The sequence below is a fragment of the Macrobrachium rosenbergii genome, chromosome 4 (assembly GCF_040412425.1).
Source record: "Macrobrachium rosenbergii isolate ZJJX-2024 chromosome 4, ASM4041242v1, whole genome shotgun sequence".
Classification (NCBI taxonomy): Eukaryota; Metazoa; Arthropoda; class Malacostraca; order Decapoda; family Palaemonidae; genus Macrobrachium; species Macrobrachium rosenbergii.
This window is the reverse complement of record NC_089744.1, coordinates 80,908,199-80,930,452: the sequence shown is the minus strand read 5'-3', so window position 1 is coordinate 80,930,452 and position 22,254 is coordinate 80,908,199. Positions and strand designations below refer to the sequence as shown.

At 39.1% G+C, this 22,254-nt stretch overlaps 2 protein-coding genes across 3 annotated transcripts in view; both read right to left on the bottom strand.

The window, feature by feature from the left end:
- Nucleotides 1-762, bottom strand: part of eIF3i (eukaryotic translation initiation factor 3 subunit i) — a 50,339-nt gene extending 49,577 nt beyond the window's left edge. Inside the window, exon 1 of one of the 2 annotated variants that reach the window (XM_067100146.1) lies at nucleotides 343-762. The gene's annotated coding sequence lies outside the window, so the exon portion shown is untranslated. Of the gene's footprint in view, nucleotides 1-323 lie in introns of both variants that reach the window. The other variant, XM_067100153.1, reaches the window with a different exon arrangement.
- Nucleotides 763-5,784: 5,022 nt separating this feature from the next.
- Nucleotides 5,785-22,254, bottom strand: part of Vamp7 (Vesicle-associated membrane protein 7) — a 29,414-nt gene continuing 12,944 nt past the window's right edge. The window contains exons 5-7 of the mRNA XM_067100006.1: nucleotides 16,528-16,595; nucleotides 14,313-14,405; nucleotides 5,785-11,579 (exon numbers count right to left, since the gene is read on the bottom strand). Of these exons, the coding sequence (XP_066956107.1) occupies nucleotides 11,511-11,579; nucleotides 14,313-14,405; nucleotides 16,528-16,595 (230 nt within the window). The 3' untranslated portion in view covers nucleotides 5,785-11,510. The remainder of the gene's footprint in view (nucleotides 11,580-14,312; nucleotides 14,406-16,527; nucleotides 16,596-22,254) is intronic.

Here is a 22,254-nt window from a genome sequence, read left to right as displayed (position 1 = left end):
TAATGGTCAAATCTATACTTATAATACTGTTTTTAACTTATAGGTGAAATTAACGCAGACCCGTTTCGTGGATTGACCATAATGTAAACAGAAGGGTATGCTACTTTAGGGTAGCCAAGCTATCTCTGTTGTACCCATCTGGCCTACAAAGTCTGGGGCATAAACGAGGCCATACCAATGTTTGCGTCATTTTGACGACATATTTAAGTCTACTATGCTATAACTGATTTTTCAATATCATAATTTGGCTGGGCTCCGAAAAACATTGACTATTCGTCAATTTTGCGGCAAACCCTAAGAGTAAATTCCCCATCTTGCAACACCGGTCGTATCTACCTTCACTACGAGTTCTCTTCTGGTATAAAAAACCCATTAAATCCACAAACATATTACAGTAACCTACCATTTTGGCGGCGGCGAGGAGAGCGATCTCCCTTTAATATAATATACAGAAAATATGTCTGTTGGTCACATTGGCAGCTGGTAGTCCAGCGGGGAACGGGGATCGGTAAGGACAATTGAACCGGCGCAAAATGCTTAAATACGAACGATGTTACACCTCGTTTTGCAATCGTTATCTTGTTATTACCTACATAAAAAGCATATGTTTTGATTTAATGATCATGAAAAAATGAATCTATCTATAATACAAGACCATTACAAGACTAAATTTGTATATAAATCAATCGAATCACAAGCTTTCACTAGTCAACGTTTTGTAATCTTTCAGCATCCTTGTGACGTTCTTCTTCTTTGTGAAGTAGTGTTATAGTGTACGGATATACTTTAGGACAGGTTAAGGTACAGAAAAAGAGAGACTGGGGGAGATAATGAAATAATTAAGCAACCTTTAATAAACCAAAGGGCCAAAAGGAGAACTAAAAGAAATTAACATGAAAACATAGCATAACAACATAGAGGAGCGCAATAAGAATTTGATTACTATATATGCTGTATGTGCAATGCTCAGAACAGAAGAAAGTGGCTCAAGTATAAAGGAGGAATTAATTAAATGCGAAAACAAACTATGCCGAGAGGTTCAAGAAGCTGTGTGATAATACAAATAAACTAAAATGGAAACGAAAAATTCAAAGAAATTCAGGTAGCCTTCGTCATCCCAAGACAGATATTTGGGAGATTATCCATAATTCCAAATCAAATCAAAAAGTAATTTAAGAAATCAAGTTGACTAAACTAAACTTGTGGATAAAAGAGAATATATAAAACGAGAAAGCCAATCAAAATAATAAGCAAATACAATCACACGGCTTATGTAATCCTCGAACCTGGTGAAAAAGTTTTTTTTTTCACATATTCCTGGGTCGTTCTGACAGGAGAAACTCAGTGGTGACCGTTAACCTTATAAAAATTACCATTTTGTTCTTTATCTGCATTTGTAACACCTCACTGGCCATCTGGTACTAAAAACACCCTAAGAAAATTATAGAGAATAACCAGTTATGAGACTATAGTGATGTGGATGATGTTTATTCTTACCCTGATAAAATTCTCTCGCTGTGCCACAAACATGGGTTGAATATATGCGAAGCTACTGCCCACGCTTTTCTCCAAATTGAGTGAGCCTCGACCACGCGCTGACCTAATGAAGTGCGCACTTTGATGTGCGACAGTGACCTGTCTTAGACATGAAGACAAAATTTTGCAAAGCCAAAGACAGCAAAACATTGGTGCGATGTTGAATTTTCGTACCTACCGCTCGAAGTAGCTAATGAGATTCCTGAGAGGTTGGCAGTTAAAAATTAAAAATGAAGTTAAAAATGCTCGACTCGGGGACATCAGGTGAGTGAAGGGTACTTCTTCACCAGTTAACCCACCTCATTACCAATTCAACAACTTTCCCCAGCTCATGATAAAGGATATTCTTAAATAAAATGCGATGTTGACCGTGATCATAAATAGAAACGTCAACTGAAACAGACAAAAACCAAAATAATTGCTTTTACAGCATAATAATATACATTTTAACTATATAATTCTCTGGTTTATACCAGTTTTGTTGAAGCTTCTTTTCAGTAGTAGAACCTTGGCTACAACCAGAACCATAAAGGAAGTACCACTGTTCTGAGAAATATAAAATTTTCGATAGCGTTAAGTTAATGTTATCTTAAAATCCTCATATATCCTCCCAAGCTGTATGTTGATGACTGTCATCATTTTGCTAGTTCAGTACTGTCACAGAAAGAAAATTATCTCAAGATTCATCATGTGGTTTAATTTTTTCCATTTCCTACAGGTGTTTTGTATTTTTATGAACAAAATGCAAAACTCTAAAGAAGATGGAAAAGACACACATAAAAGGTACTGAAAGAAGGCTATCCGATACTTTAGAATTCAGTGTTGTACTCGATCTGGTTAGATGAATAACTCTCGAGAGGGATAAAATAAAACAGAATATAGAATTCACTCCAAAGACCAAGTGCTGGGACCTATGAGGCCATTCAGCACTCAAACGGAAACTGAGAGTGGAATGGAATGGAATGGAATATAGAATTTAAGCACCAAAGAGCAAACACTGGGACCTATGAGGTCATTCAGTGCTGAAACGAAAAATGAAAGGATAACAGGAGGAAAACCTCGCAGTTGCACTATGAAAGAATTGTTAGGAGATGGTGGACAGAAAGACTGAAGTAAAAGGAATGAAAGAGGTTGCAGCTATGGGCCAAAGGGATGCTGCAAAGAACCTGACTACAGTGCACCGTGTGATGTGTACTGATGACACTTATAAAGTCCCCGCTCAACGCGTTCTCTGTAATGAACATCACATTCGACCTAGGGTCGGCCGAACACAAATTATCATCATTATTGTGAATTGTATATTTTATTGTCTGTTCAAGTGACCATGCATTATGTGTATGTAACAGAGTATTTTTGTAACAGACCAGACATTGTTAGTCATTATGTTTTCTGTATGTATCTGTCCTGTTTTTGTAGAGAAATAGTTTGACCTCAGGTCACCTGTTGTAAATCTTTGTACCCGTGGTCTCTGCATTATATGTGGACGTCCGCATGCCGCTTTATAAGCGGGTCGCTTCATCAATAAACTAGCAGTACTTGTCTTCCTGCCCATTATTTCGCACCTCTCTCACAGTGGTGACCCCCGGAGTGGTCCCTGGAAGCCATCAACGCACCCAAACAGCGACTTAGTCTTGGCCCGATGAACCAACCCACACCCCTGATGGACTAACTACGGCGCTCTAACAAAGCATTCGGCCGCCCCCGCCCCCTGGTGCCTGCCTCCCGACATCGGCTGGTCTTTGATGTCATCCACGGACTTTCCCACCCCTCTGGAAGGACGACAGGCAGGCTACTGATTGAGAAGTTCATCTGGCACGGCATACGGAAGGACGCGACGGCCTGGGCGAGGCAGTGCATGCAGTGTCAGGCCAGCAAAGTAGGGCGGCACACCGAATCTGGGGTGGGCGAGTTTCCCCAGCCGAGGAGATGTTTCGGGCACATCCATGTCAACGTGGTGGGTCCTCTTCCCCCATCAGGAGGAGCAAGATATCTTCTAACAGTCGTTGACCGCTCCACCAGGTGGCCCAAAGCTATGCCCATGGAAGAAGCCACCTCCAGTGCGTGCGCAGAAGCCCTCCTCTCCAGCTGGATCAACCGGTTCAGGTGTCCCGGACCACATAATAACAGACAGAGGTCCCGCTTTCCTATCCGAGCTGTGGACCGCCCTAAAACGCCTGCTGGGGACCACTCACCATACCACCACTGCCTACAACCCCGCAGCCAACGGAATGGTGGAAAGGTTCCACAGGTCCCTGAAGGTGTCCCTCATGGCTCGTTACAACTCCGAGAATTGGAAGTACCAGCTGCCCTGGGTCCTCGGATTGAGAACCGCCCCCAGAGCCAACAGCGACCCCTCCCCAGCAGAAAAAGTCTACGGGGAGACCTTGGTAGTCCTGGGGGAACTCGTCACAGAAGACGGGGACGACATAGCAACGCAGAGGCTCCCATGACAGGGTTGGGAAGTTCGCCCCCTGCCAGAGGACACACCGACAGGACGTCCCCTTTCATGCCTCCCAGTCTGTCCTCCGCCATCCACGTCTTCGTCAGGGATGACACCGTGCGGCCACCCTTAACCAGACCCTACAAAGGACCTTTCCTTGTGCTCGAAAGGAACAAAAAGGCATTCTGGGTAGCCGTCCACGGAAGGGAAGACTGGATATTGATAGACCGCCTCAAGCCTGCATTCCTGGAGGACATCAGGGGCGGTTCCCAAAGCTTCCTGCAGGAGATAGCAACCCCTCGGCCAGCCCCATGCACAGGAAAACATCGTGGGCATCCCTGGTAAACCCTGAAACGAGACAGGGGGGCACCCCAACACACCTCTCCAGAGGGCGCCGAGGAAGGCGACCACCCCCTCCAGTTGACATCGAGAAAGTGGGGTCCCCTCCATTGCCCCAGCAGATACCTGCTTGGATCAGACGTTACCTACGTCTTGAGGGGGGAGTATTGTAAATTCCCCGCTCAACGCATTCTCTATAATGAACGTCCCGTTTTCTGCAGTACCTTCACATTCAACCTAGGGTCGGCCGAACACAAATTATTATCGTTATTGTGAATTGTATATTTTATTGTCTGTTCAAGTGACCATGCATTATGTATATGTAACAGAGTATTTTTGTAACAGACCAGACATTGGAAAGAGAAACCCACAAGATTCCTGTGTATAACTTGTTTACTTGTAAATATTTACATGTTACTTTTAAACTCTAGTACTTTCAGGTCCTAACTGTGACCCTTTTTCAAGAGATGAGGTAGTCAGGCTGGTTCAAGGCCCAGCAATCCCAGAACCAACTGTGACCCTTTTTCAAGAGATTGCTGGGCTGGTTCAAGGCCCAGCAATCTTCTGGGATTGCTGGGCCTTGAACCAGCCTGACTACCTCATCTTTGAAAAAGGGTCACAGTTATGACCTGAAAGTACTCGAGTTTAAAAGTAACATGTAAATATTTACAAGTAAACAAGTTATACACAGGAATCTTGTGGGTTTCTCTTTCCATATTCAGAAGAAAACTGAAAGAAGTTTTTGTTTGGTTTAGACCAGACAATGTTAATCATTATGTTTTCTGTATGTACCTGTCCTGTTTTTGTAGAAAAATAGTTTGACCTCAGGTCACCTGTAAATCTTTGTACCTGTGGTCTCTGCGCTATACGCAGACGTCTGCACGCCGCTTTATAAGCGGGTCGCTTCATCAATAAACTAGCAGTACTGGTCTTCCTGCTCATTATTTTGCACCTCTCTGACACACTAACCCCCACAACGGGGTACTCTTGAGGGGAATTGTAACATGCTTATTAAAGGCTTAATGCTTTTCACATATTTCTATTTTGTATTTTGGGTAAAATCAAAAGGGTTCAGGATAGGTTACCTATTTGGGAGACTACCTTGAACAACCTTAAATATGGCACTACCGGAGTACCAACAATACTATACAGCTACAGTATATCGTAGACTTATCCAAGAATTTTTAAACATATGGTGTTTTCTTCAAGTAACAAAGTTTAACCAGACCAAGGAATTACGACTGTTAACTCTACTATGACAGATATAAAGGGTTTGATCCTGTGCACTACAACACTAAATCTTACACAAATTATATCATAGTAAATTACAATTTATGAAAATCTTAATGCTGTTATTGGATAATCTGAACAAGTTGATGAGACAAATTCGAAAAGAACTTTTCTCCATGATTGCCATTCAGTGCTGGACAGGCAATGAAAAACCAAAGGGGAAATGATGAAAACAAACATTCAGATTGTTGCTTAAATCAAATTCTTTTTAATAAAGCATGTTTATTAAATAAGGACTTACAGCTTTAATTACTAAATACATATGGATAATACTACAACTATGGCATTCAGAGATCCATTCTTAATTTTATATATCACATTCCAGTAAATGTTTGGAAAAATAAACACTGTATTTGCACAAAGTACTCTGATCCAAAAATATCTTTTCTGTTGTGCAGTGAAAGGAAATGAAAAAAAAATACTGTCATATACAAAACATGTCATCTACTCGGTTTCATAATATAAAGGAACACAACAGTATTGAAGCTCAGTCACGTGTACCTGTCTTTCTAAGCTTAGAAATATACTGAATCTGGAACCAAAAGAAAATATACAGTACTTTGAAAAACCCAATTACATGCACTGTAGCTTACAAACATACTGAATCTGGAACCAAAACAAAATATGCTTTGAAAAAGCCAATTACATGCACTGTACACTGGACTAGCAAAAATTTTTAAAAACTGCAATGGTGAAAAACAAAGTGACAGAGGGATAGAAAGTGAGAATACAAACAATTTTGCAAAAGCTGATATCAAGTTTAAACAATTCTAGCTACAATAACATGACCAGAATCACATAATTAAGCATTTTACTAGTTTAAGTGTACAGTATGCATGATAAAAATATATGATGGTTCATTTCAGTAGATAAAAATTATCACTACAAAAAGAGAATTCAAATGAAAGTCATGTCACTTCCAACTTGAACACATTAGCATTTTAGTTATGCATAAACATAATTAGGAATATATACAGTCTATAGTTATGAAACCCTTCTCAAGATGATAATGACCTATGTGCTGGTAGCTGTGCTGAAAGTAATAGTGAAAACAGATAACAGTTTCAGAAAGAAAGTAACGATTTACAGTGTGTCTATTAGTGGAAATAAGATATGATACTGATACTGAAGTAAGACAGCGTGTCAAGAGACTATGGATGAAAAATGGGTGAGGGTTATAAACATTTAACCTTAGCAAGTGTATGAGGAGCTGCCAAACTTTACAGTTAGGACCAATAAGCTAGCCATAAAGCTTATGGGTAAAGGTGCAGTGTTTTGCATAAAATAAATTAGCATGACAGAATTAATAAAGTAACAAAGGGCACAGGGAGCCAAAAACACAAGTCTTGAAAAGTACAGATGATTCAGCAGTCAGTAAATATGAGCATGTGACAGAAGAGGGATTCTAATAAGGACTGACAGCCAAGGTTAGCCTCATGTTTGACGAGTTCCATCCCAGTGACAAGATTTCTCTTGTGAGATGGAGTCATAGTGATTCTTGTACAGTGTTTTCTGTAATGCTGTCTTATGGTTGGCACGTGAGATACCTCAGTAGATGAACCTTTGTTATTCAGATATATGAGGCTTTGCAGGAGTCACAGAACTCACTTGGACAAGTGTGCCTGTCTACCATGGCGGTCATTCACAGTTCAGCTGATTGTACAGTACATTTTACTCCATTGTGCTACCAGTGGAACAGCCATGGTTGATGACATTTTCTTTGATACCCCTACACAGAGGACTCGCCAGCAGTGCAGTGAACCCCCTTACACATACTCATCAATTCACCTTTATCTTCCATGCACCTCTCATAATGTGTTTGTGTAAGTGTTGTATGTGTATATGTATTTTTTAAAAATTAAGGGTTTAATTTTACCATGGACTCCAAACTTTTAAAGCCTGTTTTTGTTTTAATTACACCACATATACAAAGAAATAAAAATACACAAAAACTATATACTGTATACCATTTCCAATTAGAAAGTTAGAAATTTATCCCTATCACACACTACCTATAATGCAATGGAAAACCTACCAAAAGGCTTTTTGGTTTCACACACAAATGTACATGAAAAATAAATTTTCTTAAATAATACAAATTACCAGGCAAAAATATACAAGACACTTTTTTGGTATCAAAAGATCACTATTTGTCCATACTGAGTGATAATCTTCATCTGAAAAGCAAATGTAGATATACAGTATAACCTTGAAAAAATCTTTTTTCACCTTTGTGTGAATCCATTTTTTTCACTTTGATACAAATTCTCTTATTTTTTTTTTACAGTAGAGCAAGCAAATCTGAATAACTACTTACTTCATTGACTGATAAAAAGCCTATAATACATTTCTTGCCTATTCTCCAAGCTTGAATGTTCAAAATTTTCACAGCATTATCTAAAAATGACTAACATTTTTATCTGCAATGATATTTCTGGAACTCTTACAAACTGTGAACAAAAGAAAAAGCTGATACTGTATACATAATTTTGATCTGCAATATTACTGAATTCAGATATAATGTCTTCATTACCATTACTAGTAAGAAATCTCTTCACTGATTAATGATACAATACTTATAACACTAAAACTTCAAAACCAGTTTTATAAACTATTTTAATGTCACAAAAGTTAAAGCTTACTACAGAATAAATGTCTACTCATTACTAACAATAGGAACATGCAAATTATCACTATGAATGTCCAGGGCATACAAGGATCAAGAATTTCTACAAATGAAGGAAATACATAAACACACAAATGCAATATAGGTCATAGTTTCATTTTAAATTATTAACATAAATTTATCATAGCCTCAGTCACAAGATACAAAAACACTAGTCACCATGATATTCAACTGACTGATTTTAACACCTTGCCAATATATATAATAAGTTTTTTTTACACCTTGCCAATATATGTATGAAGTTTTTAAAGAAGTATAAAAAATATAGAGTTTTTGGGTCTTGAAAAGCACATAAAGGGTAAAATGACAGTAGATTGCTGCTTGTAGTGGACTTCATAATGAAGTGGCGTAGTAAATTAAAATTACTAGAAAGAAGTCATAAAGGACAAAATAATCTCAAGTCTATCTTTTGGTGTGCATTGGTGGTATGAACACTTCTCTGGAGTTCATGTCACCAAACTGTTTATAGGTAACATACGGTGATTTTCCTATTCTCCTCCTCTGGTTTTCTTGCCACATCTTATCCTACCCATCATTAGCAAATAGCTTGGGGTCGTTTCATGAAAAACTGATTGTGGCCCCATTGACCTAAGCAGTGGTTGGATACCTGTAGGTCAGCCAACTTTAGTGGGTCTCAGGTGTGGCAGAGATGGGCAACCTTATCTCAAAAATGCTTGCTCAAAACCAGAAGTTTTACCACACCTGGAGCCACCCTCTCAGAGGAACAAGGAAGTATGGCAAGAAAAAACATAATTAAACTGTTTTCCAAGGGTGTAAATGTCTAAATATAACAACAATGGGTATTAACCTTTCGGTGAATGTAACATTCATAATTTTTTTACATTACTACAGAATACCAATTAAATGCTGAATAAGGAGTTCAGCAAACATCCAGTACCCTGGCATATGATTGTTCAGGCTTAATAAGTGGCACTCTAGTTATTCAACTCACTCCTGCAGACTGGTACCTTTCAGCAACTACCAGTGTGTTTTGAGGGTAGCATTCTACTAAATAGCCACCTTGGGTGAGTGATGTGTTGATTCAGAAGGCTTCATGCATTGTTTGATGAAAGCTACTTCATCAACAGGATAAGAAGGGGATAAGGGTCATGATGAAGTGGATATGATACAGGTACCTGCTTGAAGTCCTGATGCCAGCTCTTTCTTCACAGGATTGCCAAGCATGAAATGAGTTTACAGTATAATTCATCTTGGGTGTTGCCAATGGCATTTCAAAAATGATAAAAGTTTATACATGAACACTATTTAATGCTTGTTCCAAAATGGCCTCTACTTGTGCCAAAAATTCTGACACAGAAGAAACATCTTCATAAGGAAGAAGATTAAATTATTGGAAAACTTGTTGACTTATGTTTATATGAAGCCATTAATGGAGGAGGTCAATGTACACTCTTTCACATTTTGTTCATTCAAAAAAAGTAAAAAAAGGTTTAAATTTATGGCTCAGGTACTTTAAAGTACCAGTTAATAGGATGTCACAAAAAAATCGGTTTTGTGTATGACTCATAGCACAATATACTTCAGGGAAGAATTGTGTATGTGGTTTGTTGAACAACATCCCAAAAGATATGACCATCTCAGGACCGTTCACCATTGAGGAGAAATTATTTCCTGAAGCAATGAAAATTAGAGAACTATGTGATTCTTCTAATAGGAGGTTACAGAATTTCAGTCTACCATGGCATCAGGAAACAGAATACAAGTGACCAATCCCAATCTACCAATACTGATCCTTTTGAACAATACTGTGATGATTTAAGACTCCACCCAACAGCATAAACCAAAACCAGGTTGAACTTAGCATTGATGAGGGAGGCCTATTCTTTTGGCCATTTCTAAAATAACTTCATTTCTTGGGAATTCACAGCTGTCAGGATTGTCTAATTTATCACTGTGGGTAAATAAATGAACAAGGGAGAAATGATACACGTACAACTATTGCTGTGCTGTACAATGATCAAGGGGACACTAGGATGACTAAAGCAACCTTTTAGTGCTGACTCTACCAATACATCATCCCAGCTGTGAAGGGTATCTGTATAAGTAGGGCCTTCATGCAGACTTTTTTGTTTTTCTTTCACTCAACAGTGTCAGTCTCATCCTCTAGTAGTGAACGTGAGAACAGTAACACCTTTGTTGCATACGTTACACTAAATGTGATCTCTCTGACTCTTTTGGACCAAGGAGTTACAAAATAATTTAGTTATACCAAGCACCTTTAAAGCAGGAACTATTATACTCTTTCTGTGCCTAACTTTCAGCAGGAACTTGGTACTAAAAATCCTAGTTACAGCTGTTCTTATGCTTCTCAAGACAATGAGGAATGAGGAACTGGTGGATATGGTATTGTAATAGGAAAATGTGCAAGTAGAAATATAAGTAACAATGTCCAAAACATTTAACAATAAAAGATTCCTTGTGGGTGACCCACAAAGCATGAGGGAATGAGAGGGAGGCTTCTGGTTATTCAACAGTTTATTTCACAGCAATGGTTTGGCCCCAAGAAAATGGATAATTTTACTTTTACTTACATAATGCAACCACAAAGAAATTATAGATAATATAACGGTGTTTAACCACATCACATTGTCTCTTGACTTTTGTGGATGGCTCAAAAGAATTTCCTTAATTTAGGGCGTAAAAGTAAGTGCAAGATAAAAGTTGGAAAGCTACGTGGGAAAAGAACAAATGCATCAATGAAACATAATAAGCAGAGAGTAATACAGCAGGGGCCAAAACAATGCTTGAAAAAAACCTATAGTATACCGCTTACAGTGGGCCACATAAGGCACACTATATTAATTCTTTTTATAAGCAGGAAAATGAACAAGGTTAACAAGGAATTTTATAGTTGCACTGGTGATATGATGAATGCCTGAAACTATATTTCAAGAAAAATGACACTTTCAGAAACTACATTTAAAGAAAAATTACAATTCCAGAGTTAACGTAGCACAAAAAGATATAAAACATTAAAGCAATCTTTTCCCTAAAATGAACCATTACCATTATAATGACTACTACATACTACAGTATTTTGAAAATACTGAAGAACTCTTTTACAGCATATTGCTTCTTACACTTTAAATACTGACTTTTTTTTATTCTATTTGGAGTTTTCACCATTAAGGACATTTGGAGGGGAGAATGCCACTTTGTGAATGAAGACATTTTCTATGTTAAGAGTCAAATATACCTTTAGTTTCCTCCAGGACAGTGTTGCCACGTTAATCCACAGATCATGGCTCCAATAATATAGATGCTTGCCTGTAAAAAGGAAGATTTCATTTTCAAATGGACCTAAGGTTTGCATAAAACAGCCTATTACTGAAAAATGTTTTATCTAGCAAAAGTGCATTATGTAAACTCCCAGTTTCAAAACATACAGTATTCATCCAAGAACAATACTGAAGTCAGTTTACAAAAACAAGCTTAAGATATCTAGCTCCAAAATTTACAATACAAAAAGATTCCTACTAAATATGCAGTGTTTAAGACTACGGATTGAATGTTCTTATCATAGCTATAACTTACATAAGTATTCCATATTAAGCCTGCCTTTAATATTCTAACATTCCCCTAGCACACCAACTCAAAACCCTAACACTTCAAATTCCAATTCACAGTTTAGTATTTGAATTGAAATTAACCACAGCTTACATATATCAAATTAACCACAAACTTAAAAACTTACATATACATATTTTAATAATTAGACAAATAAGTCACCAAACTATGTTTTGCACAACTATCACACAGCTTTAATGGAAAGAAATTTGGATCCTAATCTACTACTTTGATGCATATGACACAACATTATCATTAAAAAATATTTTCTGATACCCACAGGTATGGCACAGCCATCATAACCTATGTAACACTTCCTGACATTCATGTGGCACTCTAGGGTAGTGCTTAATGACTTGTTTAAGGATTGTACTTAATGACTTTAATATGTTTCATATCCCATGTTGGCTTTCATTAAAATATTTAAGATGTTTGTACTGTACTGTATTGACAATATAATGCAGAAATACTGGTAAACACAAGCTAAGGTAGATAGCACTGAGTTTCTACATAAAGCCAACCTATCTATGATCAAGAGCAGAACAAAAGAAATGCAGGTGTTCAGGACAACTTTCATGACTGTAAGCTTTCCATATTGTAGAACCTGAGCAAGGCCAGTTCCGTTGCTGTCAACTCAGCAAATACAGTAATTAATTTAAAGTACTGTCAAAGCCCACACAAGTGCCAACTTCGTGCATACAAACAAGTGGCATTAAGTCTGCCTTAACATGCCAAATTTGATGGAAACTCCTTGATTACAGTACTTTCATGGAAATGACTGATTTTGTTCTTGAAACCCAATTTTGAAAATAAGAATTAAGTGAGCTGACATTAAATTATAAATTTTACCATTAAAATCGTCAGTCCCATTACTGTACAAATATTTATTAAATAGATAAAGTGAGGCTTACTTTATACATACTATAAAACGCATGTGACAAGACTGCGGGTTCCCAAAGTTTGTTGCAATGGCAAAAGTGCCGTAAGTGACTAGAAACACATCAAATGTTTCAAAGAAACACGCAACAATGGGAAAATTTGGGCTAGCTTTGTTTTATGTTGTTAATTAAGAAAAATTAGTTTGGTTATTTAAAATAATTCAAAATGTTCATTACAACATATTTATCTTGACTGACAACTTGTAAGTAGACCAAAGAGTACAAATTGTTATGCCCTCTTTGCTGCTGTTCCCAATCAAGTATTTGTTCTCATCACAATACTGATCTGGACCTTCTGGCCTACAACTACAACAATAATGGTGAATGCATACTTAGAACTTATGGATTTTGAGTATTTGTGACAGTTTGAAGTATAATGAATTAATTGGAAATTTGAACATTTAATCAGGTAGGGACTCGTTTACAGGCATTTGGTCTATCACTTGTGAAGTGTGAAACATTTAAATTAATTATTGGAAGTAGTGTTTAAGCCACTGCTTTCCATGGGTGTGAAGTTTAGTCTTATGGATCTCCACTATATACTGAGACTTTCACTACTACCCTGGGGTCATAGGTTTTCTTACTCAGCCCTCTTTCCCCACGAGTTGACAGTAAGTTCATTCTCCCGTCATTACAGGTAATTCACCTGTGAGACAAACCAAAACTTCACAGAGCATCCAGTGTCTCAGATTCATTAAGTCTGCCTATTGAAATGAACTATTCATCATCCTTTGTTGTCACAGTCTTTCAAGTTTCATCTTATCATTGTCATTATCTTCATCTGAAGCTATGCAACACTCTGTGAAATTCTGCTTCTAATGTCTTTCCTATGCTTTATTTTCCACAAATTGCCATCCCCATCTTGTAGTTCTCATCTGGGTAGGTCTAGGCTTTCAAATTCTCCTGTTGCCCACAGGAGCCCAGCAAACACTACCACATGCAGTTAATCCTTGATAAAGGAAATTACAGAAGTTCCACAGTTATGTAAGAACAGTTAAAATTCTGGGGAACACAGTCAACAAGCCAGTACACACCAGCAGACAAAAATGGAACGACCATTTCCTGCAAGCAAAGGGACCTGGGAACCTGGATATGCAAATGATCAAACTAAATTCTTTTTCTTCTTCAGACTGTGACTGGATATAGGAATTGATGCACCTGAAGGCATTTACACAGTGATGGGTTATAAGTGCCAAAAGAGGCTTAAATTAGCTTTAAAATGCCTTCTGATATATGAATAATTTTTGTTTGAATTTGAAAGAGGGATGATATGCTACTGAAAGAAAATGCTTAGTTATACCTAAGGCAAAGGGGAGTAAAACCTTAACATGCTCCGTACAAATAATTCACAATTTCAGGTAAGTTTATAAACTAGAAAATAATTTGATGATGAGTATCTTATGGACAGCAACTGCCCTATTCTAGCAAAGACTCAAAATTCCAATGAGAAACTAAAAAAGCTACACTTCATTATCACAAATAACCTTTTACTCACCCCTGCACCAAAGATAATGAATAGTATGACACGAACATTCTTCCACCACAGGCTTCTAGCTAAGTTTCGACTTGTAGTTTTGAAGGTTACAGCCTGGAAAGAAGTACGGTGAATTTAAAAAAATATATTTTGCCATGTAGACATCCCTTGCCTTATATATACGGGGCTGGAATTGGAATATGTATAAGGTTTAGACCAAAGGCTCAGCGCTGGGACCAATGAGGACATTCAGCATTGAAAGGGAAACTAAGAGTAGAAAGGTTTGCAAGGTGTAACAGGAGGAAAACCTTGCAGTTGCACTGTGAAACAATTGGTAGAAAAGGGTGGAAAGTAAGATGGAAGAGAATATGAACAGAGGTACAGTAAAAGGAATGAAAGGGAAAGGGGTTGCAGCTGGGGCCTAACTTACATTGTGAATGATATAGTTTTGTATAGCAAGAAATGGGAGTTAACACCTTACACATACCCTCTGATTAATTTCATAGCTGAAACATGACTATCTATACCTATCAGTTCAATTAAAGCACATATATATGGTATACCTGCTATGAATAAAAATAATATAAAGAATTAGCGCATTAAACTGTACAGTATAATAAAACAAAAGCAGAGTTTTAAGTACTGTAGTAAAAAATCATATACAATGAATCTAAAAGATATTGAGTTCAAACCCTTATGGCTGGTTCAGTTGTTTTAATGGGGATAAAACACATGCTGTCAAGGTGGAAGAAGACACTTCAGTTTTGTTTTTTGCCTGTGTTGCACGGTATTTTTTTCTTATACTAATATGTATAAATACATGGTGAGGTGATAGAATATGCATTGCATTAGACTTGTTAAGATATTACAGAAAATTAGACAAAATCAGCAAAAATTATATATACTGTACATAAAAAATTTTGCCAAAAACTTACAGCAAAAATTTGGACAAAACACAGACTTTTAAATGCACTTTATTTCAAAAGGATATGATGGAAAATGACAGTTACTTGCATATAACCAATAGCGATAATGCTCATACGCTGACAGACAAATCCTAATAATGTGAACATCTGCACACAACCCTAACTAACCCAAAACTAACTGAGATTGTTTATTTCAATTGCTGATATTTGAAGTCTGAGATGTTACTAGTCATGCTGTCATATATTGTTTATGGTGTACATACTGTATATATGACAATTCTTAGTGCTCCATCTTCAAGGGCTAGAACAATGCTAAGGCATGTTTCTCAGTGGGTGGGATCATATATGTATTTGTATGTTGCAGGAATGAAACTAGAGCTTCTTGTCTCAGATACATACATGCCTTAAGGATGATTACATTTGCTAAGAGTCATACAATTAATACAACCATTTTGAAATTTCAACTGGAAGCGGACTTTCAAAAGCCATGAAATAATCTCAGCCTTGCAAATGTGCAGACTTTTCAGCAGCCATCTTCTTTTCACTATCAAGAAACAGCATCCTTGTCCTACATTGTTGACAGCACCAAAAAAAAGGGGCCCCAATCAAACTCCTCAAATTTGACCTGAGACACACTCCCCCACCCTCACTTTGTCTGCTGATTTATCAGTGCTGTACACCACTGTCTTCAGCAGTTATACTTTTACAAACAGGTGCAATCGACCAACTTTTCTGAAACTTGTCCAGGATCTCAAGCTTGTTTTGTGTTCTCAAAATGAGAACACAAAACATAAGAACACAACACAAGCCCCAAAACTACATAGGGCATAGCCACAAAAGCAATAACTTCCTCTGAGCAATATGTTTGTAATCACTGAGAAATACTGTGCAAAGTCAGGGTTGCACAAGCGGTCACAGGAATCAGCAAGATGAGACTGAAGCACAATCAGAATGGGCATTTTACTCCAAACCATGGGAATCACTTACCAACTGGCACACAGCATGCAACTCATGCAAAAAGCAGCCTTGTAAAGTATTGGTCACCACACAGAGCACTCACACCTGAGAATCCTTACCTCCATCAAAGTACACTATGTGTGCCCATTTAGCATTACTGATTGAGACAGTAACTTTTGATATGAAACAAAAAAGTGTAACTAGTATTACTGTATATCTGTAAAATGTTCTCAAAGAATGGTACACCTTTTATCTCCAAAATACAAAACTCACTAATACTTAAAAATATTACAGAAAAAAATATACCATGCTATCATCAATACTGCTTTCTCTAAATATCAAAAAATACTCACAGAAGTGTTCAAGTTTTCTGTTTTGTTGATTAATAGTTCCAATCGCTCCCCTCTAGCTGCCAAGCTTTCTGTAAAAATCAGAAACATATTGGATAAAGCAAAAGCTTACAATAAAAATATCATATTAAATATTTTTCATGCTGCATATATACATATACATAAAAATCTATTACTAGTGCCCTGTAAAAGATGGTACATACTATGAACTGCTAAATGTAATGATGAATGTAAGAATTCAAGATAAGTGAGAGCCCTCCAAAAAAAGATGCCCATATCATATTATTTGCATTGCAAGGATGTCCATCAACCAGAAAGGCAAAAGAATATGCACTGAATAAAATTAATAGTTATGGTCATTTCTATTCAAAATATACTTTGTTTTAAGAAGGTTTAGATTGGAGTAACGACAGAAAGACGACAGACTTATATGTAGATAATGCTGTTTAACCAACAAGACATTGTACGATTTAAAAAGATTGGTTAATATACAGCATTATATATCTAGTGATGGAACTCTAAATAAATCTGAGAAAAACAGACGTAATGAAGACAGAGTGTGGACAAAGGGGATGGAATGATATTAAATGGAGATAGGATTAATTAGGCTGAATCCTTAAAATATCTATGTATAATGATATCAAGTATGGGTTCTCAAGTTGGAAATTAGTGAAAGACTATTATCATTATTATTCAGAAGATGAACCCTATTCATATGGAACAAGCCCACAGGGGCCAAAGAACATGGTGTTCATTTGAAAGGAAGTAACAGAAGATAATGGGAAATACAGAAAGAGGAGATCATTTATTAGAAAACCAGATAAATTGACAAATTAATAAATAAATTAAAATCAATAAATTAAATAAAATAAAGCTTTAAGAACATTATTAGGAGTTAGATGGCAGGATAGTGAAAAATGATACCATAAGGAAAACTACGTTAGTTGCACATATGGATGACATAATGATGAAATGGAGATGCAGACAGCTTGGACAGGTCCTTCACAAAATCCCTAAAAGCATAGTATATGATAGTTACACCTGGGCTTGTGTGAGGACTGGAATAGATGGAAGACCTAGACCTACTTGGATAAGAAAGGGATTTTGACGAAGGAAAAATCTGTTTCTGGAGAGAGGGGACTGTCACCTGATGAAAAGTCCATTCAGCACTTATTTCTAGGTAATTCCGTTGCTAGATACCAGAGAAAGCTAAATGAAATGCTGGAGTTACTACCCCAGAGCGAGCTCCATCAGATGGAGTAGCTGTATGGAAAAGGGTGAACTAAAAACACGGAACCTTATCCTATAGAGATCCCATGGTCAAAAAGTCCCACAGGAGGTGCCACACAAACCCATGCACCACCCGCTGACAGCACACAAAACACCGCTAGCCGCATTCCATGAAAGCATCACCCCACCAGAATGATGTTTTACTATGGGAGGACACATGACACATGATGGAGGTGGATAAAAATTAACAGAGAAATAAACATTTTCCTTCGTCAAAATCCCTTTTTCTGGGGAAATAGTCAGCCCGATGAAAAAATGCTGAAAAATAAACATTATTCTTGAACTAAAGTAAAAATTCTGGGAACAAAGACCGATGTAAAAAACTTTAATCAAACAATGACAATGTTAAAGAAATTGTGTTAACTAAAATTAACATGACAATGTGAAAAATATACATAAAACAAAATAACTATACAATAAGAAAACCTTGTAACTTAAATGTGTCATTTAGACAAACACATGAATAACACAGCCAGGTGAGGAAGTCAAGGCAAGCCTGATTGAGATGACCGTAAGGGGATAACTGAGGCAGTGGAGGAGGAAATGACTAGGAATCAGAAGGGAACCAGAGGGAGGGACAACGTTCCCTGCCGCTGACTACTGAGAATTTAAGGCTTCTAAGGATTTCAAATAGTGACGTTGAAAACCAAGGTGACTTCAACCGGTGTACCTGGTAGATCCTTGAAATTCATGTAATGAAAGTAATTAATGGAGGCCACAGCTCTAATATCATGAACTTTTTGGGACTGAGTCAGGGTTAGCCTGCTTGATAAAGTAAAGGATCTGTTGTCTAATAGCAGACATAGAGAGATTACCCCTCCTTCCCCTGATAAAGAGAGGCCCAGAAGAGATGTAAAGAGGACCTGTCTAAATAAGCCCTCAAAGTATGAACTGGGCTGTGGACAGGTCTAGAGGCAGAGGAGAATTTTCCAGCGACCACCCTATGCTGCGGATCTTCATTTTTGGCCAGGAAGGTAGGGTGAGAATCAGCAAACCTCCTGATGGAAGGGAAGTCGACGTGGTTGGGTTCCTAGAGAGTGCAGACAGCTCTGAAATTCTAGCACCCGAAGCCAGGCTAACTAAGAACAACGTTTTCCTCCAACAAGGAAAGGTAGGGGCAGGACTGATTACTCGATATCTGAGGCTAACTTCAACACGTCATTTAGAAAACCAGGAAACCGTGTGGACGGATTACTGGCCTCAGGCGTGCACATGCTTTAGGATGGAAGAAAGTAAGGGTCTGTGAGGTCACTTTGAAACCGTGCAAGAACACTTTTGTAGAGCCACTTGACTGTAGTAACAGTACTAGCGGCTAAACCCTTCAAACAGTGATCTAAAAAAAGGAGATTGCTAAATTTATGGTCATTACTGCTAGCCTCAGATTCCTTAAAAAGGTGCTGGTTTCTTAATTGCTGAGTCGTACTGGCGAAGAGTGGAGACCAGCTTATCTGATTCCAAGAACATGGTATTGACAGGATCAGCGTTAGCATCCTTTGAGCCGCCAAACTTCATAAAGTCCACAAAGCCAGGGCATTTTGGATTTTTGAGGAAGCTGACACAGTCTGAGTTGTACTACTTGTGTTAGTTTCGGACTGGGATTTGGATGTGGCGAAGTTTCAGTTCTAGTAGAGGAAACCAGCTGCTCTTTGGCCAGTAGGAGCCACTAGAGCTGCCGGCCAGAACGTCCTCCAGTTTGTGAAGGACTTTCAACAACAAGTTCACTGGAGGGAACAGATAGATCACCTTCCACCTGTTCCAATCCAATGACATTGCGTCCGTGAAAAGAGCTTGAGGGTCCAGGTTGGGAGCTACGTAATGAGGGAGCTTGTTGTTGAGCTTGGTTGCGAACAAATCTACCTCCAGACCCGAACTTTGGTTGGCAGATCCAATTGAACGAGCCCCTGTCTGAGGGACCCTCCGACTCGAGGAGTTGTCCTGGAGAGAGAATCTGCTACGGCGTTCGGACCCCTGCAAGATGGGTGGCAGATAGGTGCCACTTGTTCTTACAGGCCAAGGAGAAAAAGTGCAATCATTACCTGGTTGATCCTGCTCGATTTTGAACCTCCCCTGTTTATGCAGTGGACTACCCCGTGCTGTCCAGAACCAGTCTTATGTGAATCTTCTTGGGGAAGAAGCTTCTTCAAGGTAAGGGAGAAGACATCATGGCCTCCAGAACATTTATATGGAACTGGCCCGAACATGAGGACCAAGTCCCCTGTACTTCTTAGTGTTGAGAATATCCTCCCCACCAGCTTGGGGAGGTGTGTGTGGATAACCAACGCGGAGGAGGAAATGAAGGGGACTGACTTGGACAGGCTCTTGACAGTCGACCAAGGGGAGTCGATCTTCAAGATGTGGGGATCAGAGACATCTTGTCTCTGAGAGACTGATATTTGCCCGACTCCGCCACACTCTGTTGATATCCTTCAGTTTCACACTTTCAGCAACAGGTCTGTCACTGGCGAACTGAAGGGGAGCCCAAGACTGCGTTCTTGGGCCGTCCCGAGAAAGCCCTTTTGGATTTGAGAAACTGTCTGGTTGCTCTGGCTATCTCCTTCCTCTTGGGAGGGAGGAAGAGAACTTGTGAAATTCAGATCCACTGGATTCCTAGCCATTGAAAACAACTGCTCGGAACCAGTGGGACTTCTCCTGTTTACCACGAAAGCCCAAGGATTCTAGAAAGTCGACCACCACGGATGTAACTCTCCGGCATTCCTTGGCGCTGGATGCCCAGATGATCCAGTCGTGAGAATCTGCCGCCAGCGTAATCCCTTGAGATCGAGTTGCTGTCGACCGTGTCTGTCAACTTGGTAAAAAATCTTGGGGCTATATTGAGCCGAAAGCATCACCTTGAAGGCCGAATATGCCTGCCTTCCCGAGGCCTGAACCCCAGAAAGGGGGAGAACCTTCTCTTAACCGGACGTGATAATAGGCGTCCGGAAAGATCTAGAGAGGTGGTTACGCTCCACGGGCAGTAGGGTCCGAACTTGGGGAGACAATGCAGCATCGAAACTTGTTGCAACGAATGTAGGAATTCAGACGGACAAGTCAGAATTACTCTCCGTTTGTTGGAACCTTTCTTGGGAACACTGAAGAGCCTGCCTTGGAACTTCAGAGACCTCACTTTCCTTATAGCCTGTTTCTGTAGGAGATCCTCCACAAAGTCCTCTGAGATCCTTGGTCGTAGCCTGATAAAACTTGACTGGTGGAGGGGATTGCTCGATCCAACTCCAGCCTAGGCCCTTGGAAACTATACTCTGAGCCCAGGGACAGAAGGTCCACCGAACTCCCGAAAATGGTACAGCCTCCGCCCACAGGATGTATGTCATCGGTCCTGTGTTTGCTTCCCCCTCTGGAGCCTCTACCTCCCTGTTCCTGGGGAGGCCAGGCTCCCCTTCCCCGAGCCGGGCCACGGGGCTTATTGCTCTGGTTGATTGTCTGGGCGAATTTCCCTGACTTTCCATATGCAGGATTGAAAGCTGGGGAGGGGACATAGGAGGCAGCAGCCAAAGACTGATGTGCCTTTGCCAGGACATACTGAGGCGGAGGATGGGAGAAAGAGGAGGTCGGGAAGGCTGACTTTGTAAAGAACCTGAACAAGGATTGAGCTGGAAGACGTTTGAAGTGTTTAAATTTCTTACTGGACTTTGTGGGAGGGCTGGCAAGATCAGACTGTTTTTTTTATAGGGCAGACCCCAACGGGAAGGAGGCTCTGATTGACCCTAGCTGCCTCAGATAAGACTGCATCAACTTCTTCTTGTGGGAAAGATTAGCTCCCAGATCGAACTCTTAAGAAGCTTATTTAATTCATGCCGAACTGTGGCTGCTGAAAAGATGTGCTTTCCGGCAGGCCAGTCGGCAGTCATAAAGTCAAACAGGTCTTGTTGGAAAACTCGCCAAGAGAGATTTTAAGACCTGGAATAATGGATCTTCCCTGTAAACCAAAAGAAGTTACTTCCGCTAAAGCCAAAAGAGTTCAAAAGACCTGGCGAGAGGAGTGGAGATTCAGGGAGATAAAACAAGGGAAAGACATGAGTCGCAGAATTTCAGAGAACTTTTTCGTCAAGTGACAATGCACAATGATGATCAGCCCATTCAAATCTCAGTGAAGTCAGAAAACAAGCGCATATACATTTATGTTTCATTTTATGATAAATCTAGTTTGCGATGGGGTTAGCAGTTCTGATGGTTTTGAAGTTACGAAGCAATACTGATATGACAATACTGAAAATATTTTAAATTTTGCGCCCAACGGGCACAGGCAGCATCATAGGATGGCGTTGTGAAATTCTTGGAGTTTTGTTTACGAAACAGAAATTCATATTTCATTAAAGGATATGTATGTTCAGCACTGAGAGAGAGGGAGAGAGAGAGAGATTACATTGGTAAACAGATGAATTGGTGGGAAACAGCTGTTTTGCAATTGTGAGGGATTTTACT